At 36.9% G+C, this 24,536-nt stretch overlaps 1 protein-coding gene and 1 long non-coding RNA gene across 4 annotated transcripts in view; one reads left to right on the top strand and one right to left on the bottom strand.

Moving 5' to 3' along the window:
• LOC108167036 (uncharacterized) overlaps positions 1-9,076 on the bottom strand; it is an 88,888-nt gene extending 79,812 nt beyond the window's left edge. For all 3 annotated transcript variants that reach the window (XR_014083915.1, XR_014083914.1, XR_001777437.2), the window contains exons 1-2: positions 8,931-9,076; positions 8,781-8,854 (exon numbers count right to left, since the gene is read on the bottom strand). This is a non-coding gene — a long non-coding RNA (uncharacterized LOC108167036). The remainder of the gene's footprint in view (positions 1-8,780; positions 8,855-8,930) is intronic.
• Positions 1-24,536, top strand: part of myom3 (myomesin 3) — a 57,993-nt gene that overhangs the window by 10,374 nt on the left and 23,083 nt on the right. The window contains exons 3-15 of the mRNA XM_008431077.2: positions 199-303; positions 4,715-4,868; positions 5,727-5,884; positions 6,858-6,950; positions 7,222-7,310; positions 10,032-10,076; positions 12,090-12,230; positions 12,318-12,479; positions 13,896-14,037; positions 17,180-17,379; positions 19,080-19,133; positions 20,381-20,508; positions 22,652-22,835. Of these exons, the coding sequence (XP_008429299.2) occupies positions 199-303; positions 4,715-4,868; positions 5,727-5,884; positions 6,858-6,950; positions 7,222-7,310; positions 10,032-10,076; positions 12,090-12,230; positions 12,318-12,479; positions 13,896-14,037; positions 17,180-17,379; positions 19,080-19,133; positions 20,381-20,508; positions 22,652-22,835 (1,655 nt within the window). The remainder of the gene's footprint in view (positions 1-198; positions 304-4,714; positions 4,869-5,726; positions 5,885-6,857; positions 6,951-7,221; positions 7,311-10,031; positions 10,077-12,089; positions 12,231-12,317; positions 12,480-13,895; positions 14,038-17,179; positions 17,380-19,079; positions 19,134-20,380; positions 20,509-22,651; positions 22,836-24,536) is intronic.

Here is a 24,536-nt window from a genome sequence, read left to right as displayed (position 1 = left end):
GCATGATTTAATTCAAAGTTCAGACTATTATGCAGTCAGTGCTGCTTTCTAGTGGTACAATGAAAATTAAAACTGTTTTGAAGGCTCAATTTTACAATTAGAAAAGTAAATGACATTAGACCAGATATATCTCATCATCTGTGTTTTAATAATGTGTAAAATAAGTGTATTTTTTTCTTCTCCCATATGTTTCCTTAGTGATGAGGATGCCTCCTTCTCTAATGTTCAACCCATCATTCCTGCTGATCTGATGTCTGTCAAAGAGATCCTGAACATGAACAATTTACCCCGCCACAGGACTTGGTAAGACAGGATTTCAGCCATGTTTGTATATGCGGTATGTTTTGTTGACAATTCAGCCTAGAGTGACATCATAGATATAAAAGCAAACACTGCTGTCTGCATCTAGTGACGCTTTTCTCAATTACTTTTACAACACAGAGGACTGCAAGTCCCTTCAGGTCCTCAATTGTAACAAATCTTTCTGTTATGCCCTAGAAGAGAGACAATATGCTCTCATATTGTTTGAGAGCACAACAGTAATAGCATAATAACATCTGTGATACTTTTGTATAGTGTAATAATAGCCACAGGAAAATATCAGTAAATTAGTGTAATCAAAAATATAATTTTAGTAATTTAATTCAAAAATTAAAACTCAAAGAGTTTCCACACATTAGTATTTTGTGACTATTAATCTTGATTATTATGGCTTAATGAAAACCTAACATCCAGTTTCCAAGGAAATGTGCCTCTGCTGAGGAGGTCAGCAAACCCACAGTGCTCAAGATTTGCTCCATTAAATCTGCTTTGTTGGCTTTGTTGATTCTAATATTCCTTTTTTACAAAACTCCATAGATTGCTGTGGGATTTTAGTGAGGTAAGCAAGTTGACCAGTCAAGTACAGTGACAGGTCAACCATAGGCCAGATAGGGGAACATTAGGCAGTGTGTCCTGATTCTCATGATTACAATAATTCTTTCAGTTTCTCATAGGGTCGGAATAATTTTGTTTATAAGATGGCAAAAAAAATTTAATAAATAATAATAATAATAATAATAATAAAATTAAAAAATACTCATGCTGAATTAAAGACCGAGTTCACCCCCGTTTCTTTTGAGGACTTCCTCCCTATATGATGTATGCATCTTCTAATGCTCTTCCCATCAATCAGATCTCACTTTCATAGCCTTCATCTCCACACATTAAAGAAAAAAACAGAAGAGGGTCAAGTTCTATGCGCACTTTGCCCTGCAAGTCAGGTCAGAGTAAAAGATTTTAAAGTCTCATCCGACAATGGAAATCAGGGCTTCTTCCTCATCTCATTCATCCATGTCTATAAAGGCCAGTTGGTGCCCTTCAGTTGCTGTTCTAAAGAATGTCACACCAGTAATGAGCCATAATCACTCAACTGTGTCATACAGCAGAAGCTTTGTCTCCATTTCATACAGAGGAAGAGGAGAAGGAAGTGTCTGCAAAATGGTACAGAGTTTTATCAGCTGGTTTTTCTGATAGTTAACATAATATTAATGATATTCTGGATAATCAATGTGGCATTCCAAAAAGAGAGCAAAATAAAGCAATTTTAGGCACAAACATTCAAGAAGAATAACCTAAATCTTATTTTGTATCAAAATGTGTATTTTAGAGCTTTTTTTCCCTAATCTGGACATTTAATTATTCTTTTTTTTAAGAAAGTTACGCAACTCCAGGCATAATATCAGAAAAGCTCAATCATTCCTGCAGTTATACATCTTTACAACTGGTGATCCAAGATGTGAAGTGTGTTGTAAATCTAAGCTTCAGTTTACTTGACAACATTTCTACTTCCAGGGACTCATCACCAGGTTTGATGACACTAGTAAGGGATTTTTGTGAAAGACTTGTTGTTACAATCCAAACAAGCTAAAAGATTTACCAGCAGAAGAACAGTAGTATCATGCTGGTTACCAGATTTAATTTGTAACCAGAGCATGTAGTCTAAAGTATTAGTGAATAGGAATCTAGGAGCACTTTGTTAACGGCATGTAGTGTAGAGCTATCCTTCACTCTGCGAGTGTCTCCTGATCATGTTGCCAGAACAGGATTACTGTTCAGCTGTCAGAAAGAGGATGTCACATCTAAAAATAAGACCCAGAATGGAGAGGTTTAGGTCACAGAGAACAGAAGCAAGGGAATTGTTGCCTCTGGTGACTTGATTTGCTTTATCAAAATCCCTCTCTTACTGTAAGGGCACCTTGTTTCGTCTGGGTCACGCAGCATCTGTCTTGAGATTTAATAACTTCTTCACATTTGGAGGCTTAACTGCAGGAGCAGCTATTTTGTTGTCTAATACATCCAGAATATGATTAAACTTGTGTCAAAACATCTGTGACATCTTTAGGTTGTCAGCAGTGTAAATTGGAACATTGGAATATTTTTCCCCATTTCCCCACCAATTTGGGCTGGAGAGGATAGAAAAGAAGCAAAATAAAGTTTGATTTCATATATTAACTAAAATTGAAAAATATTAGAAAATACACCTATAGATTCTGACAACACAAAGTATTCAAAACTGAAAAAGAAACATCTGCCTTGATCTAAAGCTCAAGAACAGATCAATTTAGAAATGGTTACAAAATGACTCCAGTCATCAATTATGAGAGCTTTCATCCACAAATGGAGCAAACCCCAAGTTTCCTTGAATTAGTATGGATCTTGTTTTTCTCACTGTAATTTTATTTAGCATTATCTTAATTTTTGTTTCAACAAAGCCCCGTCAAAGGAATAGTTGTTACCGCAGACAAAATCCATATATCCATCTACTGCAAAACAAATGTAGCACAAAGCCTTATTTGAAATTTGCCAAAAAATATCTTGATAATCCCCAAGACTTTTTGGAAAAGTAAAAACAGAAGACATCTGAATGGGGGCACTGTTATTTCTGTCCCTGTAAATGGAAAGTATGGCGAATACTTAGACAGCATTACCATTGAGGTGAAATAAAGGGGAGATTCTAGTTGTACCAAAGCAGCATGAATGGGTCCTACCCAATTTACTGTCCCACATCTCTATGTGCTCTTCCCTAAACTTCAATGTTATCAGACAATAGCCCTTTTCATTATTTGTGCACAATTAATCCAACTTTACCAGGCCATTTCAGCTTTTAAATATTTTGTCTTGCTGCAATAGCATGTTTGATCTAAACCAGATGGTAGATTTATCTTTAATAAGTTATCACAACGATGATAACTTATTCTGAAGTTATCATCAAGATGTTTCTCAGACATCTTGATGAATTCAGTATGGGTTGAAACTTCAGCACAAAGGGAGGGAAATCCCCTAATGCAGAGTATGATTAACTCCTGCAGGTTAAGAGCTGAAAGCTTTTGAATAGTCGAACACTATTACTTTGGCTATGCCTGACAGGATTTGAGAGAGTGACATTCATTTAAATTTTTGTTGAAGAGAATCTGGCATTTGGTGGTTTTCCAACATTTTGCCTACCTACAAGTTTTAGGATGAGATGCAATTTCAGCAACAGCTCATGTTAAAATGACGTTAAGAGATTCTGTGTTTTATCCCCTCAAGGCTCAACATATTTGAGTCAAAATATATCAAAAACACTGGCAAACACTAAATCATCAACTGAACTCACAAGTTAAAGCTGTGTTTTGAGCACCTGGATGTGTATGTGATTCTAAGCGTGTGCGTTTACTTGCATATTTATTCATCCAGTTTCTGCATTTTACAGAATAATTACAACCATTTGGGGTCCATTATATCTACTCTACTGGCCATCAAAGCCAATACTGAAGTTCCAGTCTCTGCTGCTGCAATGTATTTGTTTGTGAAGTAGGTTCTGAAATAATTAAGCTCTTGGGACTGTCAATCAAAAGATGTAAAAAAAAATGTCCCTGTTTAAGGGCGACTATTAAAATGTCTAGAAAATACAGGGAACGTCCATAACTGTGTGTGAAGCATGTTTAAAACCAAACATATGGATGAACTATACTAAACACAGGAGATGTTGGATGCAACATAATATGGAAATATTCAACTACAACAAGCTATACACATGTGAATCGATTCTCTTTCAAAAGCAAGGAAACAGTAGAGCAAGCACAGATATAAAAATTTCACCAGCTATGAAAAAGAGAAAATTATGTTTTGTTGTATAATAAAGAGAAATTAATAGTGCCACCTAACCAAAAACAGAATTACTTTGAACTGTCCACATGTGAATTCCTGTAAAGACAGATATGTGGCAGATTTTTTGGTAGCAGGCAGCTCATCTTCTTAAATTCAAACAAATCAGCAGTGGCAGCTGGGTTTGATTTTCCTGTCCTGTAAGAGTAACATCCAACTCCCCTTAGTACATGGGAGCAAATCGAGCTCATTATACAAAACGACAGATGCACAAAGCAAAATGGTCGACCCTGTGCTTTTGAAAGAGCCATAAAAGAAAATAAACATTTGTTTAAATAAACTGGGAGAGAATTAAATATCTGGATTCAAAAAATGATCAGTGGCACCTTGCAATTGGTTCAGAACCTGCTCAGGTTGTTGATGCTGCTGCTACTTTGCCAAATAAAATAAAAAAAGCTAGATAATGCAGGTAACACAACCACTAAGGCGTAATGCTGTTTTACCTTGGTGTCAGTTATACTTTGTTATAACTTAATAAAAAAATATGTAAGTAAAAAAAAAATCTTTTAATTTTCCTTTGTGATAGGGAAGTTCTGCAAGAAACTATGGCTGCAGATGAAGAGTACCACAGAGAGAAGTGGACTCGCTTTGGCAATGAGGCGGAGAGAACTGAGAAAGATGTGATAAGGAACCAGCATCTGTTGCGCAATCGTGTTGACAAAATGGCGCTCCGCAGACAGGTAGAAACATGTGTACCTGGATAGTTCATGTATACATGAAGTGTACATGAACTATTCATGTACACATCATAGTGTACATGAATAGCACACTGCACTGTACTGTTTATAAAGCACACTGCTTTACAAATGTATTCACACCTAAGTTTTCCTAAGCATTTAGTACATTTTATTGGAATTTTGTATTAAAGACTAATGCTGTGCAATGTCAAATTGTTAAGGGGAAGAAAAACATGAAGTGGATTTATTCTAAGAAAATTTTTTTTTTACCTGTTCCTTGATCTTTATGGTGCCGTTTGGTTACTAATGATCTCAAAAAACCTCTGAGGTCTTCTAAACACAAAACACCTGTTACACTGAGATTAAATTACACACAAGACTATTTAAGAATGCAACTTGTTGCAACTAATTTAGTTTATTTAGAGACGATAAAGGGTTGCCTAGAAAACCCTGCTACAGTTTTTGGAATTTCAATTATTATATTCCTTCCACTTCATAGTGATGGACTACTCTGTATTCCTCTACAACATATTTAATCTGAGTAAAATATTTTAAACTTTACCTAACTTTTGTGAAAACGCTCAGGAGGTATGAATAGTTTTGCAATACACAGAAAACTCAAAAGATTGTCACATTTAAAAAGCACTACAGATTAGTTTTTCACTATGTAGAAGTAATGAAAAACAGAGCTTAGCATAGTCGTGAGCATTCACATTTCTTCACAATGTTTATTTTTTATACCGTAATCTCTTACTTCCTTGTTGTCTTTAACAAATACAAAGTTTGTCATGCTTAATTTCATTTTCCTTTTCCACAGAATATATTAGTTTCTTAAAATACTGTCTATCATCTGCATTCCAGGCAGAAAATAAGAAGTCTGCCCATATGAACTACTTGGAGAGACTGAGTCAGAAAGCTCCAGATTTCACTATCCCTCTGAGAGCTCACACAGTCTGGGAGGGAATGACTGTGATACTGTCCTGCAGTGTACGGGGTTGTCCACCCCCAAAGATTCAGTGGTATGACTGAGCATCTATCTGTTCTGCATGTCATTTATATGGCTTTAAATAATCTATTGAGAGTTTCTTTTTTTTTTTCGAGACACTACCAAATTTGAGTTGTCTTAGTCATCCAGTCTATGACTGGACTGTCAAATCTATCACTTGAAGGCAGTGGCAAAATGCAAATGAGAAGCAACATTTCTGGCCAAACTATTTGACCTCGGATCCACTCCCCTCTCAGTGTGCATACTTTTTAAATATAGATAGATTTAGTAGGAAATAAGATATCTGAATGTTATGTATATATACACCGTTTTTTAAAGGGTCTTATTTTCCAAAGAAAAATAAATTTTTTCTACTGCAAAAACTAATGAAATGTGGTTTTTGGTACTCATGCAATACAATATAAATTCATGCCAAAATTGCTGTTGGCCATGTAACTATTAGTAACACACATTCATAACAGTCAAATACAGGTAAATAAAGAAATAGAAATGACCTCCAGCATGTGGCCGAAAAGTCAAGACATTTTCTTCCCAAGCCGAGGTCCCAGAGCTAAATATTGCACCGTGTATTAATATAAAATTACTCGTGCAAATTCAGGAAGTTTGCCAAACTGTTGACCCTGAGACCTGAGTTGCTGTGAGACTAGGTGATGAAAGGGCTGAGGATATTTAGTATGCATGAACACCGAGATCAAGATAACCTGTGGCTCCTGAGTTTAACCAACCCATATGGGACCCATCAAGCCCAATGAGCTGCAAAGGTCTGTGCTCAACAAAAATCAGCACTTGAGAGAATGAAAGATCAAAGGCTTGCCTTCTGCTGTGTACAGTCGGCCAAACTTTACCTTGATGTAGAATGTTAAAAACGAGTAATCAGTAAGCAGGAGAATGTAGCATCCAAATGCAGCTTTTGATTTCAAAGGAACATGCATGCATGACTGTCATATCAACAAAGACTAATGAAATTATTCATTCTTATTCTTCAGGTACAAAGACGGTGAACCACTAATAATATCTTCCCAACCATGGAATTACAGCCTCCAACAAAATTTTGGCCTCAGTTTACTGGAGATCAGAAGGTAGGTCCAAGATTAAAAGTATTATTAATGCTGAAAATATTTGCATAGAAAGCTTATTGTGGGCGTGGACATAAATGGATGAAACAGAAATTGAACAACTCACGATATTCTGCAAGTTGTGGCTGGCAAAATGAAATGAAAAGTATTTTTTCCCCCTTGGGGTTTGTTTTTTTTATTTATGTGAACGACCCACTTGAGCTAGAGAACTACATGTGGAGTAAACAGTTTTTTGTGGTCAAACATTTACAATGTATTCTTTACTCTTCAAAAGGTGCTCTCCGGCAGATGCTGGAGAGTATAAAGTGGTTGCCAAGAGCGCCCTGGGCGAAGCAACGACATTTGGAACCTTAGTAGTAAACTGTGAGTAATCGTATACATGTCATACAAGTTTTGCTCCAAATCATTATGAAAACCAAAATGGATCCTGAGATAATGAAGAGTTCACTTTCAGGCTTTATATTCGCTATGAGACACTGGAAAACTGATTTGGCAAATATCAAGCAAATAAATATTCAGATTCGCTACAAAGTGAAATATCTACAGACAAATTCAGTGCACATGCTGCTGCTGTCATAATATTATCCAGTGATGAGTATCAACAACTCTGCATTGCACAAATATTAAATTAACACATACTATATCTATTTAGTTATTTATTGACAACACTGCCTCCTAGTGGCTACGTTTCAGCTGTAAAATATTCAAACATAAACACAAGTGCATCTTAATGAATGTAAAAACCTGAATATATGAGAAATTCATTTATAAATATAGTAAACTTGTCCTTTTAAATTTTGCATTGCCTAACAGCTAATGAAAACCTCAAATGCAGTTTCTCAGAAAATTATAGTACTACATAAGAATTTATATTGAAGAAATGTTCCTTAGTCTTGTTATGACCTACATAACCATGAGGAAGCAAACCGATTTGTTTAGCAGGCAGACATCGATACCCTCCATAAAAAGAATAAGCCACAAAAAGTTATTGTTATAGAAGCTGGCTGTTTACAGTATGATGTATCCAATAATGGAAATTTGAGTAAAAGCTGTGCAGCCTTGAGAGGATTGTCAAGCAATGTTTAGGGGATTTTCATAAAAAGTCTACTTTTTCAGGACAGGTTCTCCAAGTTGTTGTGTGTAAGGAAACACTTGAACCAAGGAAAACACCTGTAAAGTGCATATAAAGCAAATCACAGCAGAAACATTTCTTTCTGTATCTTAGCGAGTTCTACTCCGAGTTGGATTATTGAAATAAATGCAGTTCATCTGATTTTCAAATTTATTAAGATGAACACAGAATATTCTGTCCATGAATAGATTATTGTAGGTAAGCAAACTGTAAACACAGGTTTTAGTCAAACAGACAACTTCTAATCAAGCTTTTAGTCTAAGTAGAAACCACAAGTGAGTCCAGGTGGGGGGGACATAAGAAGCTTAGTGCTAGAATAAACAGTGAAGACGTTCCAAGCTCTTATCAAAAACATTAAAACCACAAGAGACAGAAGAAGTGCTTTAAGTGTTTCAAACAGAGAAAGTAAAATAGATAAACCTAATACTTGAGAGCATCACAAACCTAATTCAGTGGCCATTAGACACCCTTTCACCTCCCAAGAAAAACAAACAAAAGAGTCAAATGTCAAAGCTAGACTTCCTTACTATAATTATTGTGAAATATTAGGAAACTAGTTCGAACCTGAACGAAACAACCAGTGCAAGATTATGAAAAGCATCTCAAAAATTCAAAATGCACTAAAGTCAAAATGACGACGAGCCAACGGGTCCTTCCACCACAACAGCATGGGCCAAAAAAAAAAAAAAGTATTTACTCACCATAAAGATTCCTATGAAGTCCGCAAATAGACAGTAGCCCAGCCAGCGCGTTTCTCGCAACAAATTTTCCAGTTCTGTACATTAAAATGTCATAGTTAATCTTAAACCGCATATTTCCATTGACCATTACCGAGTTAGTTAGCTTCTCACCGTAAGTTTATGGTGGACGATGTTTATATAGATCCACTTGCGACACTTGGTCATACCATGTTTCTGTGTAGATTTTTGTTGTACAATAACAGTTACAGTGGTACATAAACAAGCATGAAAACTGAGATATTGGTGTTGCGGCTATGGTCAGCTAATCACAGGTGAACACAATTTAGCCGTAATCAGGCCCTCGACCTGCTTTTGGTATCCTAGGAAACTGGGCTCCTTTCACGTTCAGGTTAGTCGTGTATCAGATCTTATTCAGTACTTCTGATTCACGAAGCCATAAAACTGGAATGAATAAGGCATAAGTGAGATTTGCTGTGCTTTAGATGTTGTTCTTGGTTATTTTAGGACTTCCTGGATGAAACATTTATGCTGTCAGAGTAATTTTGATTGGCTAGAAATTCATGAAAAGCTTCACTCCTATTTTATGTGTGGGGGGAAATGGTTCTCACTATTTTTCTAGTGTCCCAAATACTTAAAAGGTGCCTTATTTCCTTTTCCAGACTGATCTATAATAATACAGTGCAATTTAACACTTTCTCCCAAAACAACAAGGGGGACAATTATATTTTAAGCAAATGACCAGGCTGGTGTTTTTCTTTAAAGGGATGAAATCTTCATTTGAAAAAAAGATTTTTGCATTTACTTATTTTATTTTTGTCTGATTTATGAACATTGATATCACTTTACGCAGAATACGAAACATTTAGGTTCAACAAAAAGGCTAAAATAGAAATCCTCTGTAAGAGGGAACTGTAAGATTTAAGATGCTTAAATCTTGAATAAGATTTGAGCATCTTAAATCTTATTCAAGATTTAAGATGCTGTAAATCTTATTCATTATGAAAATCTTATTCAACTACTCAAGGTGTGTACTCTTTGGGTATATTTTAAATATCTGTTTTATTTTATTAAATCCTCAGTTACAGAGAATATTCTGTGTTTTCTGTAAATGTGGCACTGCCCAGTTTGATTTGCCTCCCTATCTTGCTACCTTCTCCTTCATTTTTACAATGTTCTTCCTGATGTCTCTCTCTATTTTTTAACCTCCCCTCCTTTCTTTAATCTGTCCTGCTCTGCTACTTCGTGATCCAGCATATCATGGAGCCATGGCTGGTTCAGAGTGCTCGCAGACCACCGGTAAGTTTCAAACCAGGGCCTAATATAAAGTGTCCCCTTTCATTTTCTCTGCCACACTTTGAAGCTCCCCTTTTTTCTTCTGCGAAGGAGGGAGGTCTGGGTGGCTTTGAAAACTGTGGCATGACACCAGGCAGTGCTGTGTGCCGTGCTTCCTCAAGGAAGATATGGTTGGACTGAAAGGGTGCACTGCATCGCTGGTGTTTGTTTATCGCTGGATTCATGTTTCTCCGTGGGTGTTTGTGGATGTAAGGGTGTTAATTAGATATGAGTCGCTTGCTGCAGGGATAAAATGACTTGCTCATATCTAAGCAGAAATGACAGTCATGTATATTTCATCTCGGCAGCAGCAGGAGATTTATCCCATTTTGCTCCCAGCTCTGGTAGTCTTTGACCTATATAGCCTCAACCATCAGCAATTTTTGGCCAAAATGTACAATTCATTGATTTATATTGCTGTTTCTACAATAATAACGAGGCTGCCCACTCATTAGAATTGATCGATTGTTCATAATGTTTGACAAGGATGACCTGGGAATGTATGTAGAAAAAAGGCAGAAATATATCAGGAACAAAACTTTGAGGAATGAGGTCATACATAATTGGTTTTTTAGAGTTTGGCTTTAATGTGGAAGTCGGATATTTTAATCTACTCGATTTTTATACCATAATATAGTATCCAAGTCCTTCAAAAAGAAGAATAATCTGGGCAGGTCTGGACTTATTAGAAACAAATAGAATGCGTTTTCCAATCGTATTATGTCTATTCAGTCTACTCAGAGACAACCTAAATAGCAAATCTGGGATGTGCTTGATTTGCAACTTTGAATGTGCTGAAATGTAAATCTGTATAACAAGGAGACCTTGCATTTCATTTAGCAAGCAATTCCCCCTAATCTTATGGTGTAAATCTAAAATAGTTTAATTAGGCCGTTATTTGTTTGTAGAATTAGATTTTAAATGTATATTTATAAAGTTGTTGTCACTTTAAATGATTTTAAATTGGATACATCCCTGAAAATACATACAAATGCATATCAAGATTATGCGATTTAATCTAGTTTGCAATAGTATGTTCCCAGAAGCTCTCTCTACAATCAATACAGTACATTCCCCAAAGTAAGAAATCAGATGGTAATCATTTCGAATAAAGTTTCATCAGTATCTAGGAGAAGCTCATCTTAGAAAATGTCCTGTAGAGTTGCACGCCCTGTTTTTTTTTTTTCATCTAAATGACACTTGATTATCTCATGAGAAGTTTTTTTTCTTCTTCTGCACAAATCAGCCAATAAACAAAAGAGCAACTGTGGCAAATTTATCTTTGTCATACTATCTTCGAGGGTTTGAATGATGACAAGCGGATATGTATATTAACTTAACGGTGATTTAGCTTAGCAGAATATAATTACCATAGAAAACATTTTGCTGTCTGTTTGTGACAGATTCACTCCAGACAACCAGATTTGACAAGTTGCTTGAAACACATGTTGGTCATGCCCAGATTTTATGGACTGATGCCTTGGTAAGCCAGGAAATGACTGATAGCAGAAGGGAGCTGCTCACTTTCAAATTGTGCCACATTTTCAGCTTTACTGTTGTTTCATGTGGTGTCCCCACAGGCTGCTTCATGTGGAGGTCTTTTGTGTTTGTGGTCTTTTGTATGAAGGGTTTATTTTTTTCTTATGGTTATACCACACAACATAAAAATATCTTTTTTTAATTAGCTAAAATCCCGCTGGTGTTCTTTCATAGCCTTCCATTTCTGATGTTGAAGAAGCTGGACGTGTTCCCTCCAGATACTAACAAGTTGATATCTTTGCACACATCAGTTTTGATGGCAGAATGACAGAATGTACCTACATTTCCCATCATCAGGATCCATTCCTGTAGTTCGATCAGTTCAAAAGAGCATTCACTCAAAATATTATCCTTTTGTCTTCCTTCCCATCTCTCTTTTGTTATTACATTTTTATGACATCACACTCCTTGACCTTCTTTTTCTTCTGCCTCTTCTAGGCTTGCAGCATCAAAAAGAAGCCCAGTTTGACATGTCCTTTCCACCTACCTGGGTAAAGGAGGGGAGTGGCCTCTCCCTGCAGTGTACCTTCACATCAGACCTGCTTCCTTTCCAGCAGGACGTCCTCTGGTTCAGAGATGGTTGTGCAACTGGAGTCGCTTGTGGCACATTTTTGGCAGTTTAAATATGGCACACTTCTGACACTCAAACATGCTGTCATCCTCCAGGCATACAGCTGCAGCAGTCCAGCAATGTGGACATTAAGACGTTTGACAATAAATCCATCATCACTATGATGGCTGTGTACAAGGAGCATGAAGGTGTTTACAGTGCCAGACTGAGGACCAGGGATGGAACTGAGGAACACATGGCTTTTGTCTACCTTAAAGGTGAGAAATAAGATGAAGGCATTAATTTAAAAAAAAAAAGTGACTTGCAAAAGTGATCATACCACCTTGGATCTTTTTGCATTTGGTCACAAAACCACCAAAAAAAAAAAAAAAAAAAAAAAACACACAAAACAAACATTTTATTGGAATACAGTTTTTTTTCCATGAATCAGAAATGTGAGACATGCATTTTAAAGCAATCTACGTGTTAAACAATGTTTTCTACACTGAAGAGACCAAAATTATAAAACAAACAACATTCTGGATTGTGATTTTTCTACCCAGTTTTACTTTCAGGGTCTTCTAAGTCTCTCCGACAATGCCAGGGGGGCTCATGGAAACTACCTCAGGCCTCTCAAAAACTTGGAGCCCAGATTTCTTTTACAGAGTCAAACTCAATGTTTTTCAAACTGACGGGTACTTTCGAGTCACCTTTAGAGCTTGGAGTGTGGAATCATCATTTGCTGTCCCATCCGAGATAAATAGTGTTTGAGCAACCTCGCCTCCCCCAAACACTAGTCGTCGTCACCAAATTCTGGTTTTGCTTTCATTTCCTGTCAGCAAACAGCAGTGATTCATACACTGAAATTGCACCATCAATCAAACTGTTCTGCAGCGGAGAGCTTGTTAACTTCATTCTGTGGAACTATATGGTCTTCATGGACTGCAGTTTTACCTCTGACACGGCATCTGCAGAATGTATATAAGCCACTTGGAAAAACGCTCAGCTTTGTGAGGATGCTTGGCTCGTGTTGTTTTTCATTGTGATGCAAGTGTGTGTGCCTCAGAAGGAGTTTGATATGCTTTGCATCATTTATGAACTTTGTGTGTACAACATATGACTCCAAATTTACAGATAGCTTTCTGCAAAACTTTTGTTATTATCTTGTCTCAGGCCTCGGTTGCAAACATTAAAGAGTAGAACCTCTATAACAGTTGGAGTAACTAGTTAGTAAGTATTCTAACTACTCTGCAAGAAGGCTTCCTGATTAATTCAGTTGTCATATTTGCATTGCAAGCATGTATAGCATTGCAAAAAAAGCAAATAATTGGAGGTCTAAGGGATAAAAACAGATGCACGTGATGGCGACTTCTTTCTGTTGTTTAAAAATATATTTCTAGTATCAGAAAGCGATTTGAAAACGTCAATCTATTTCTTCAATCCCTTCAAAAAAAGACAGATTTTCTATGTGTTTTTGTAGCTTCTCTCTGTCGTTGTTTAAGTTACATCGTGCATGTTTGATCTAGATTCTTTGGTTATTTTTACATCTTATGTAAGAGCAAATGCTAACCCATAAAAAAGTTTAGATTAAGACTTTTTCTGATGAGCAAACGTTCCATAGTAAAGTGTTGGATTTTTTTTTTTTGTCCTAACTTTCAGCATTCTTTTTCTGACTCATCATTGTTCTCACTTAGATGGGTCGGCCGCAGTGCCGGGAGGTCCTGCATCTCCTTTGGCAGTGGAGGTGTCCGATGTCAACAAGGACTATGTCTTTCTGACCTGGCAGCCGCCCAGTGCTGATGGAGGATCACCTGTGGAGGGCTATTATGTGGAGAGGTGAGAATCAGTCTGACCTAACCTGTACGTCAGATTTGCTCTGCACTTACAATATTTATAAATCGCAGATTAAAATTCAAGTTAAGTCTTGGCAAAAGAGACCCACTTAAAAGTTCAATGCTTCACTCAATTTTTGCTGCCCAGTAAGTTCAAACATTTGACTCAGTCAGTACTACTTAATTTTATCACTGCTGGCAGTAATAGCAGCCAAGTGTGAGAATAATTATACTGTGTTTCTTTTTTTAAAATTATTATCTTCTGAAGTTTCTTCCATTTGTCAGATCAGGAACATTTACAAATGGTAACATTTTTCATTTACAGACTTTTTCAGGGATGCTTGACTCTGATTTCGAATCAGGTAGTAATGAAAAGTTTGTCTCTTTTCAGAGAGCCGGCTGTTTTAGCACAACTCTCAAAGTAGAGGTAGCTCTTTTGGCTCCAAAATGACAAAATTTATTATCATCTGTAACCTCATATTTTAACTTAAGTTGGCAAATGAGAATGTCTTCTATGTTGGTAAATCATTGTACATTCAATGTTTTTATGAGAAGCCATTTACTTGCCTAATTGCCTAATTTGTGTTATGTTGCAAAAGCAGGTATTTTTCCTTTTGTGTAATATTTTTATCAAACTTTCAGGGTTTTTTTACACAGTTTTTTTTAACATAACTCTGCAAACAAACAACTGCTGCATTTCTTATGTAACTATTCACTAGCTAAAAATTGAACATTTTGCCTTTGCATTTTTATTTATTTATTTTTTTACCTGTGATTGTTTCATTATTTTCTGCATCTGTTTTACTTTCCATTCCAACTTGTCTCAGAACTGCTGTCAGAGAAAAACATCTCCACAGGGGTTGTCATATGCACTGGCAAATTCACAGCAGGCTGCTGTCTGTGTGTTTCAGGCAGGAATGACTTGTGTGACCAACATAAAAGCCTACTTGGTAGAGAAATGCACCGATAGTTGTCCTCGGAGGTTCAGTCATATGCAGAAAAAAAATTATTCCTTTTTGCTTTGCTCCAAGACTGTTTGCTTGTACCATTTTTGTCTGGCTTAGTAGCTGCTTTCAATTATTCAATACAATTTATATTCATGAAATAAAATGCAGGATTTAATGTAATAATAAAGACTGCAGAACACAAGTTGAGCAGATGAACAAGTTTAAAACAGAGTTGGCGCAGAGTCTTGCAGGTTTAAACTCCTTCAGCTTTAGAATAAAAGAGGCTTGTTGCTCTCCCAAAAATGCTCCTGAAAATATTTTTTTTCTCCAAAGCTGCACCGTCCTGCTGGTTCAAAGGACAATTCTGTGCAGCTTTGTCTTCATTTTCACTCTGACATACACCACCATCTTTGGGACCTCATATAAAGAAGTGTGTGCTCTCCTTATTAAGTCTTTAATAATTCACTAAGCACATGTGGACTTTCATTAAGCTGTGTAATCACCTCAAGAACCTCTGAAAGAATTGAAATCCACCAGCATCCTGGAATGAGTCTCTCTAAGAATGATCAGACACGTCTGTTTTGGGAATAACAACCAACCAAACAACATAAAACTAAAAATGTATATATTTTCTTCTACTTAGTATTGATTTGTTCTCCGTTAGAAGTTAAATTTATATTTAAAACATTAAACCTTTATAGTTGCTATGAAGATTGACGTTATCATGAAGAAAGAGAAACACAATTTCGATTCCATTGTATGTCCTGCGCATGATTCAAATTGACAATAAAGTATACAAAATTGTCTTAAATTATTTGTAAAACGAAAGGTAAAAAGACAGTATATTGAAGACATTCATCCATGTCTAAATCTGCCAGAAAATGTGTTAAGGATAATCAGTTAGGGGTAACTAAAACTGAATTTCACTGTGTTAGCAAAGGATACATGTAGGCAGGACATACTGGCTAAAAGCAAATGGCTTTCAATGTATTTTTCTGGTACCTAAATAACATTTGTGAACAAAGCATGACGAAGACAAATGAACACAGCAGACAGGTAAGAGACAGAAGGAGTTCTGAAGAAAAATCCACCATCTCAAAATGAATGGAGAATAATAATAAAACTGCAAACCTACCAAGGCATGGCCATCCTTTTAAACTGACTTTACTGCTGCAGCTTCTCTTATAAATTCAGGAAACTTTGACTCATTACGTTGTCTTCTTTCAATCTGAAAGTTCTGGTTCAATTTCAAGTGTAAAGTACTTTGAATAGTCAGTATGAAAAATTATATAAAAGTTCAGTCGTTTTACAAATGGTTAACATTTCATTTGTTAATTAAGTAATCGACAACAGTCAGAGCGATCCTTTCACCCTTACATTAACATTTTGCTGCAGAGGTCCTAAAAGAATTGTCATCTCAGCTGATTGAAGCAATAGAAATGACAGATTGGATGTGTTTCGTTAGCATTACCAAGTAAGCTATGTCTGTTGAACTAGAAGGTAATTGATTTTATAAAATAGGGACTTCTAGTGGTTGCAGTGCACAGCCAACTTTTATTGCTTTTCTATCTGAGGCAGCAACATGCAGGTGTTTTGCTGCATGCGCTTGTTGGCACAGTGTTGCCTATAGTAGAAGTGACGCGCTCAGCATAATCATTTCTCTAAACAGCACCACATTGGAAAAGCACGCACATAAAAAAAGTCCAGGAAAGATTAGGGGTTCAGAGAAATTTCATTTTCAGGGGATGAATGTTTTAAGTATCTGGAAAATGTGTCTTTTCAGATTGGTGTGTGCATCATTTCTGTGTTTAGTCTTGATTATGATCTCCCATCATTGTAGAAGAGAAAAATCCTCAATGTTTTCGAGTTTCATATAAGGAGAGGAAAGATGTGTTCCAGTTCCTAAGCAACCTCCTTCGTTCTCTTTTCTGAATTTGTTTTGTGAATGTCTTCTGAATTTTTATGAAGTATTTTTTTTACATGACCATGACATATAATCTCAGGTTGATTTCCCCCAATTATAGAGAACGAAGGGTTTACTGATTTGCTTTGTGGGGGTTGGATTATTTTATAGTTTGTTTCTCTATAAATTGTTCACATCTTTTGTTGTGTGAATATATATATATATATTTTTTTTTGTACTTGCTTAAATGTTCCTGTGATTAATCTCTTCCTCTCTTACTCTTGTTATTTTTTTAGGTGTGACCTCAGTCAGGGAGAGTGGGTGCGCTGCAATGTGGACATTCAGAAAATATGCCACTTTCCCGTGTTTGGCCTGAGGGAGGGGGCTCTACACCAGTTCAGAGTTTGTGCTGTAAACAAAGCCGGGGTGGGACGTCCCTCCAAAGCCACAGAGCCTGTCCTCACTGCAGACCCTCTTGAACACACCAGAACAATGGGTATTACTTATGGGCTGCATGGCATTAGGAAGACAAGATGATGCAACATTATATCTGCATTGTCAAATTCTGATTAACCCACATTTTCTTCACAAACCTCTTTGCCAAATTTTATACATGGCTCAAGGCAGTCATGATTCAAGTACCATTCTCCTGGCAGACATTTTCATTGGACTACTCAACTCAACAGCATGTTTTGTCACACCAGAGAACATGCCTCCAATGGTAGCATCCTTTAAGGCATTGTTTCCATTTGCACTTGATCTAAAGGTGCGATGTAGCTGCTTGGCCAAGAAAACCCATTCCATGGAGCTTTCAGATAGCTGAAATTGAGCTATTCTGCAACATTTTATCGTTTTGTACATCAGGTCTTCCACTTTGTGACCAAGTTGTTGTTGTTTCCATTTTCTAACATTTGGTTATAATACCACTAACAATTGACGATGGGATATCTAATAATGAGAAAATGTAACAAACTGATGAATGGCAAAAAAACAACTATTATGTTTAGTAGTAGATAGAAATAAGCACATTTCAGGAAGTTTTTTGCTCCAACAGATTTATTCCTGGTTATTTAGATTCAGCATAGCTGAATTTAGGTGTTTATCCAACACGAATGAATGGTGGGATTAAAATAAAATTATCTTCAACACAGTTTTAGTTCAAGGGTGTGCACACATTTGTTAAGTTCATGGTTATGAAATGGTTTGACTATGGTTATGAAAGGGAAATACGAACTGATTTGTATTCGTGAGCATGCCAGGGTATTCGTTGAACCCTAAGTTAAGTTCTCTGTTACATTTGTGTGTACATTTCTTGTTAATATTACAATAACCAAGTAACTCATTGTTATTGTTATACATTGTTATACATTTGAAAACAAAGAAACGAGAATTTCAAACGTAAAATCTGGTATTTAGGTCTGTGCTTCCCATATTCAAATAAAAAAGTTAAAAGTCTTTTGTGCCTCTACCATTAAGTCATTCTAATTGCTTGAAAACCACTATATGTTTAGAGTTGAAAGGGATTCTCCCTGAGGCTCCAATTAACCATAAAATGTCCCACAATATGGTCCTTTTGCTTTTGTGTGGAAGCTTCTGTGTGTCTTATCTTTCTCGGCCTATTTATTCAGGCTCTTGCTTTGTGTCTCATCGACATCTGCAGTGTGCTGCAAAGATCATCAGCAATGCATTCACGACTCTCTCCTGCTGTTTATTCACCTCATCTGCCTCAGTTGCCCTGTTATACCTGCAAAGAAATGATCAGTGCCAGAAAAAACAGATGTAGGTGTGCAGATTTAGATCTCATCAGCAGCTGCGGGGTTATTTCTGCGACAGCATCTTAATGATATCGTTGAGAAAAATGCTTTGTTTCCAAAAAGATGACTTAAAAAGCATTTCTTGGTCTTGCTAAATATTGGATTCAAAATTGGGGGTATTGGAGGGAGAATGAGATGTGTGTGTGTAACGATGAGGACAGATGGGCTGTGGTCAGATGCCGTGGATCATTAAACACGGATGAAGGACAGACAGAAGGTTCACTCGCCTCTGGTCTTCTTTCCATCTTCCTGTCAAGCTGTTGTTCATCTTTTTTGTCTGCACCTCTAACATTTGCAAGAAAATGGTGTCATCATTACCTCTGCGTAACTCCATCACCCCCTAGGTCTTCTCTCATGTCTTCTCCATCTTCTCTTATCTCAGTGGTCCAAGTGGACAGAGGAAGGACCATTACCATTACAAAAGACGAACTGGAAGGTGAGGATGTCGTGTTTTTACTTTAGTTCTGATTCTGTCTCAAAAGGAGCGTATCTAACACATGATTTACTTTTCACCGGAACACACATCGTCGCCCCCTCATCTGTAGGTTGCCGCAGGCTCATGGCTTTAATGCATCTCCATATTATGTTTAACAATGAGCTGCAGTAATTGTGCGGCCGCAGCAATGAGCATTTGCTCCATTTGCAGCTGTGAAAGGAGCAAAAAGTCCCCAGTGGTCTTCCAATAAATGCACATAATGGCTCGAGGTAGAGTGAATGTCTATGAAAGGGGGCCCGATAACCTTGACTGTGTACCACACATAGAGAGAATGGTGAAAGGGGTGGAAGAAGATGAGGCCACCAGAAAATAACTGCAGCCTGGAGGATACAATCATACTTTTAGATTCTGCTCTATGATGGAGGCTTACAGTGGAATGCATTTACCCAGGTGGTGAGGCTTTTAATGTAATGACTAGAACATAATTGGGAGATTAAGCTTCATCGAGATCAGCTTAAAGAGCTCAAATTTTCCTTTTGGTTGTGTTTATTTGTCTATTTTGGGGCATATTTTTCTGACTGGTTTGTTATTTTTCTGTGCACATCGCTAAATAGTAGAAATGCAGCACTTGTGAGATGCTCTTTCAAATTGGAATGCATCACAGTGTCTTGTAGACAATCTTATTTCTTTTGTATTGTAAGTTTTGTGTAAAAAAAAAAAGACCTCTTGTATCTCTACAGTAATTGTATGTATGAAACAAAACCTCCTGAGTCATTCTCATTACACACTGCACTCAGAAGAAGTTGCTTTCCTTTTTACCTGATCAGCTTTTTTCAAATCTTTGCTCTCCTTCTGCAGAGGAGAGCTTTCTCTGTGCTTTCTCCAGCTCTGCAAACTCTTCAAGGGAAACAAACATGGAAACTTGCATAGTTTCAGATGGAACAGCAACAATGAACACTATTTGCACAGACTTTCACAGTCCTTCACCGGCTGGTAGAGTCCTTCAGCATTTGCTGACTCAACCTATCCAATGCTATTTGGTACACTTGACATATAAGGAATAGAGGTTAAACTGAAGCGGTGAAGGTTTGAGTGTCTCTCCCATTGTGAGGCCGTATCAGTTCCAGCAGACGCAACTTGAAGAGTTTTACAATGAGAGGAGAAAAGCTGTAACTCAGCCAACTCTTTTCATACTGACCTTGTTTTTCTCTTGTTTTCATCCTCCTCCTCCTCACTTCGCTCCGCAGGTCAGGTCAAAGCTCCTTTTCCTCCCACAGACGTCCGCGCCTGCGAGCTGAGCGACACCTACGTGGTGCTGAGCTGGACCGAGCCTGAACCCCGAGGCAGGGAGCCGCTGACCTTCTACGTGGAGCGGGTCGGTCCTTACGCCAACGCACACCTCCCCAGACACACACATACGCACACACACAAAAAAAAAAACAGGGATTCATATTTTATCAGCTCTGAAAGCAGATTAGCTGCACAGTAATTTCATTTCATATTGTAATCATTAGCTCTGGGTCATATGAATGTTTCCCAGGTTTTAAGCAATCAGGAGTTAGACTTAAAAATCTTCTGCACAACACGTTTGTTCACTCTGTTTATTTTTTCCAAGTGTAAAGCTTTTGGTTGACAACAAAAGTTTCAAGAAGAAAGGGTCTTAGGAGATGAACATTTAAATTTCTTCCGTTTTGGATTGTTATGCATTTCAAAGCAGAGATGTTTTCAAAGTTTTCTCTTGTAATGTGTTTGAATTACACAGCAGGGAGATAGAAAGATGAATTTGTGCTGTTTCCACAATTTACAGAGCTTGTATGAGCCACGTTAGGAGCCGTTTCTCTGTGTTTCTCTCCAGTAGCTGAGGTATTTAATGCAGGGTTCACACCGGATGGACCACCAGTCCTTAATTTACACCAGGTCATCATAGAAAGACACAGACACTTCCTGTGACTTTATAGCAAATTAGAGCAACCAAATACCTTAACATCCATACTTTTAGACTACAGAGTCTTTGTATGGTGAGAACATGCCAACTCTAAGACTCCTGGGTCAGAATTTGAACCCAGAACCCAGAACTTATTTACTGCAGGGCCACATATTTTTGTGGATGTTAAGAATTTGTGAACTGAATGTCAGGGTCAAACACTACATCAACTGGAAAACATCAAGTAGGGTTTGATTTCTGTAATATGAACATAAGATTTTTCCACTGATTTTAGGGAAGGGTATGTATAATTTTTGATATTCCTTTTTTTATTAAAATACATATAAGGCAGCAAAGTTACATTGTTCAAAACAGATACTCGTTTTACATTTTTTTTGCTATCCTTGGAGAGATGGCTATATCACTTCCTGTCAGAAACAAATTTCTTGGTTGAACAATTTGAATCTAACCCTTTCAGGGATATAAATATTTTCAGCCATGTCTCTCATAAATTGTATGTAAAAAGATGTTTCATATTCATCAACAGGTCCACTTTCTTTATGTACATTGTCATTGGACATTCTGCTCAACATGGTATTTGTTGCAGATATTTTATTGTAGAGTGTGAGAACATCAGAGATGCGCTGCATGCAATTTGCACAAACATTTAGTGCAGTAAAATTTATGTGGGACATTTAAATTCATACAACTAAGGAGAGAGCTCCAAAAAATAATTTAAAGCTCTACAGAAGAGGCACAAAGAGCCACAGAGGACATCAGGAAATGTATGTTGGGTTTGCCTCAGATGGGTGTGTAATTGTGTTTCTCCCAGAGATTAACAGGTGACACCTCTTTCGTGTCACCTTTGACCCGGAAAAGAATAAGCAGGTATGAAGAATCAATGGATGGAGCCAGCTCCCTCTTTTTACAATATTTTCTCAACTATAAATTTAAGGTTCAAAGTGATGACAGAAGCAGATCAAAAATGTGAGACTGACCTGTTCTTTGCAACAATAGAGAGCCTTGGCTCCTCGATATCAACTCCGGGACTCAACAGCTCCTGACTTCAATAATCAGAAAACTGCCACAGGAAATAGATTTTTATTGAGGCTTTATAAGTTACTGAGGTAATAAAACTGTCAAATCTCTCAAAGGCACCTGAAATTACTAAAGTCTGCAGCCTCACTTCTGCTTATATAATGAAGTGAACATTCAAATATCCTTTTTGCCCTCAAGCAAGCACTTTATAATCACTCTTCTCTTTTACCATACCTGCCCTTTTGTTGGGATTTCTACCGACAAAACAATGACTTAGGAAAGGAAATGTGAAACCCACAGAGTAGCAACATAGAAATGCAAATAAGGAATATAAAAAGGGACCTGTTTGGTATAGTTTTAGTTTCTTGAGAGACTCTTTCAGTGACGGGTAAATAGAACTAAAAAGAACAAATTATCCACAAAGACATATGTCTTCATTTTAATGTGTTTTCATTTTAAGGGTCTGATTGGCTGAAATACCTAAGCTATTTTGTTTTTTAATTTACACTTTTGCTTTTTTATATATATTTACATTACATTTCTTTGCTTGAATCAGTCCTTGGCAGGCAAAAACAGCTGGGAACTGACCAGTCTGGACACAGTGGTGAACTCTCCCAGGTACCCAGTGTTTGATCTGGTCAAAGACAAACAGTATTGCTTCAGAGTCCGCTCCATCAACAAGTATGGTGTTAGCGACCCCTCCGACCCGAGCCCACCAATTTCCCTTGGAAAGCCACAAGGTAGGAGAAGATGAGTACTGGTGCCCATTTATTACTTTGTCTGCTCAAAGGTCAGTTACATAATTAAGACTAAATTCCTGAGTCAGCATTTACCTCCTATACAGTGCTGCACCTGCAATAATTGTGCCAAGATACCGCTGGCTTTATTCTGGAATCACAATACATGTGTAAAAAAGACAGAACATCTAGTATCTTATTAAAAAACAAAATGAAAAGATGTGGAAAAATATTTTTTAGCAACTCATTCCACAATGAGTTTATCCAGGTCAAATCCCCGTCAATTATCAAGTTGTCTATAATATTGGAAGATTTTACATCCTTATAGATGAAGCTTCTGGATGATTTAATTTCTAGGAAAGATTTGATAAAAATGCATCAGAGAAAACAAAAAAAAAATGCTATGCAATTAAACCAAAATGCAACAAAACTGCAACATAACATTTACTGTTTAAAAACAGACATACCAAAGTAAGTTAAATAATCCACAAAATAAAAAGTTATAGAATTTAGTGGAACAATGATCACAGATTTGTAAAGTTTTCTTCAACTAATGTTAACTTTGGTCTCAGACATTTCTTCAGGAATTATTAACTGCAAATAGTTTTTTGGGTTTTTTTTTTCTTTCTAGACTTCCAGCTGTGAGGGTCAGAGGCAATGTTCTTCCAAAATTTCTACAATTTCTGACTTAATATTTATATATCTAACTGCAAACCATCAACAGATATTTCCCAAATGAATCTCTAACAGAAACATATTTGAAGAAAAGAAAGACAGATGGAAACACATTGAAATCATGAATTATCCCTGCATGGGTTGATGCTTCCTTTGCATATTTTTATTTTAAAGAATTCAAACTCTGACAGTGCGTCAAATGTTTAGAGACTTTGAGACTTTTGGAAAGTCAGTTATCTATAAAAGCGTTTCAATGCAGGGGTATTTTTTTGGTTTCGATGTAGGTTATGATACCCTCTGGTGATTTATGGATGCCTACAGAGCTGGTTGAGTGAAGATGCATGGAAAGCACACTTTCAAGAAACCATCTACACCACTATTTGTTCCTGCTAATATTCAATCCCTGGGATCATGAATCATGTTTTCAAAAATAAATAAATAAATAAATAAATAAATAAATAAATAAATAAATAAATAAAAAAGAAGGGAAAGTTCAGTAACTAAATCAATGACCCCCATGCAGAAGTAGATCAAACCGCTGGCGCTGACACTCGCTGTCACTCGCAGGAAACAACAGAGAAATCAAGTCTTTTGCAGGCGAAAGAAAAAAGAGGGGCTCAAAACTTTCACTCTCATTGGATGTGCCTCATTGGAAAATCTGCCTTAAGGAAAATGCTTAAAAATAAACAATAGCAGAAAAAGGTGCTTAAATGTAAACCTGCCAGTTACTGCAGCACGTTTTCATCCTCCCTTAGAGCTACCATTGGATTTACACACATAAAATCAAGCATAACTACCTTCACTTATTGATCTTTGATTTGCCTATTAAGTGTTCTTATGACAAAAAATGGGATGTTTCCTACCAGTTTCCTTAGTGCAGATGAACATGTGGTAGTTGCCATCGATCACAGTTTCATTCAACTGGACATGAGGTCAGCTGCAGGCCTTGATCCATTTATTGCAGTATTCCAGACTCCGTATGGGTTTTGAAAATGGCGCATTTTCAAAACCCATTGATTCTTCCCGTCT

The sequence above is a fragment of the Poecilia reticulata genome, chromosome 16 (genome assembly GCF_904066995.2).
Source record: "Poecilia reticulata chromosome 16, P_reticulata-male-v2, whole genome shotgun sequence".
Taxonomy (NCBI): Eukaryota; Metazoa; Chordata; class Actinopteri; order Cyprinodontiformes; family Poeciliidae; genus Poecilia; species Poecilia reticulata.
This window is presented reverse-complemented; position numbering and strand designations above follow the sequence as displayed.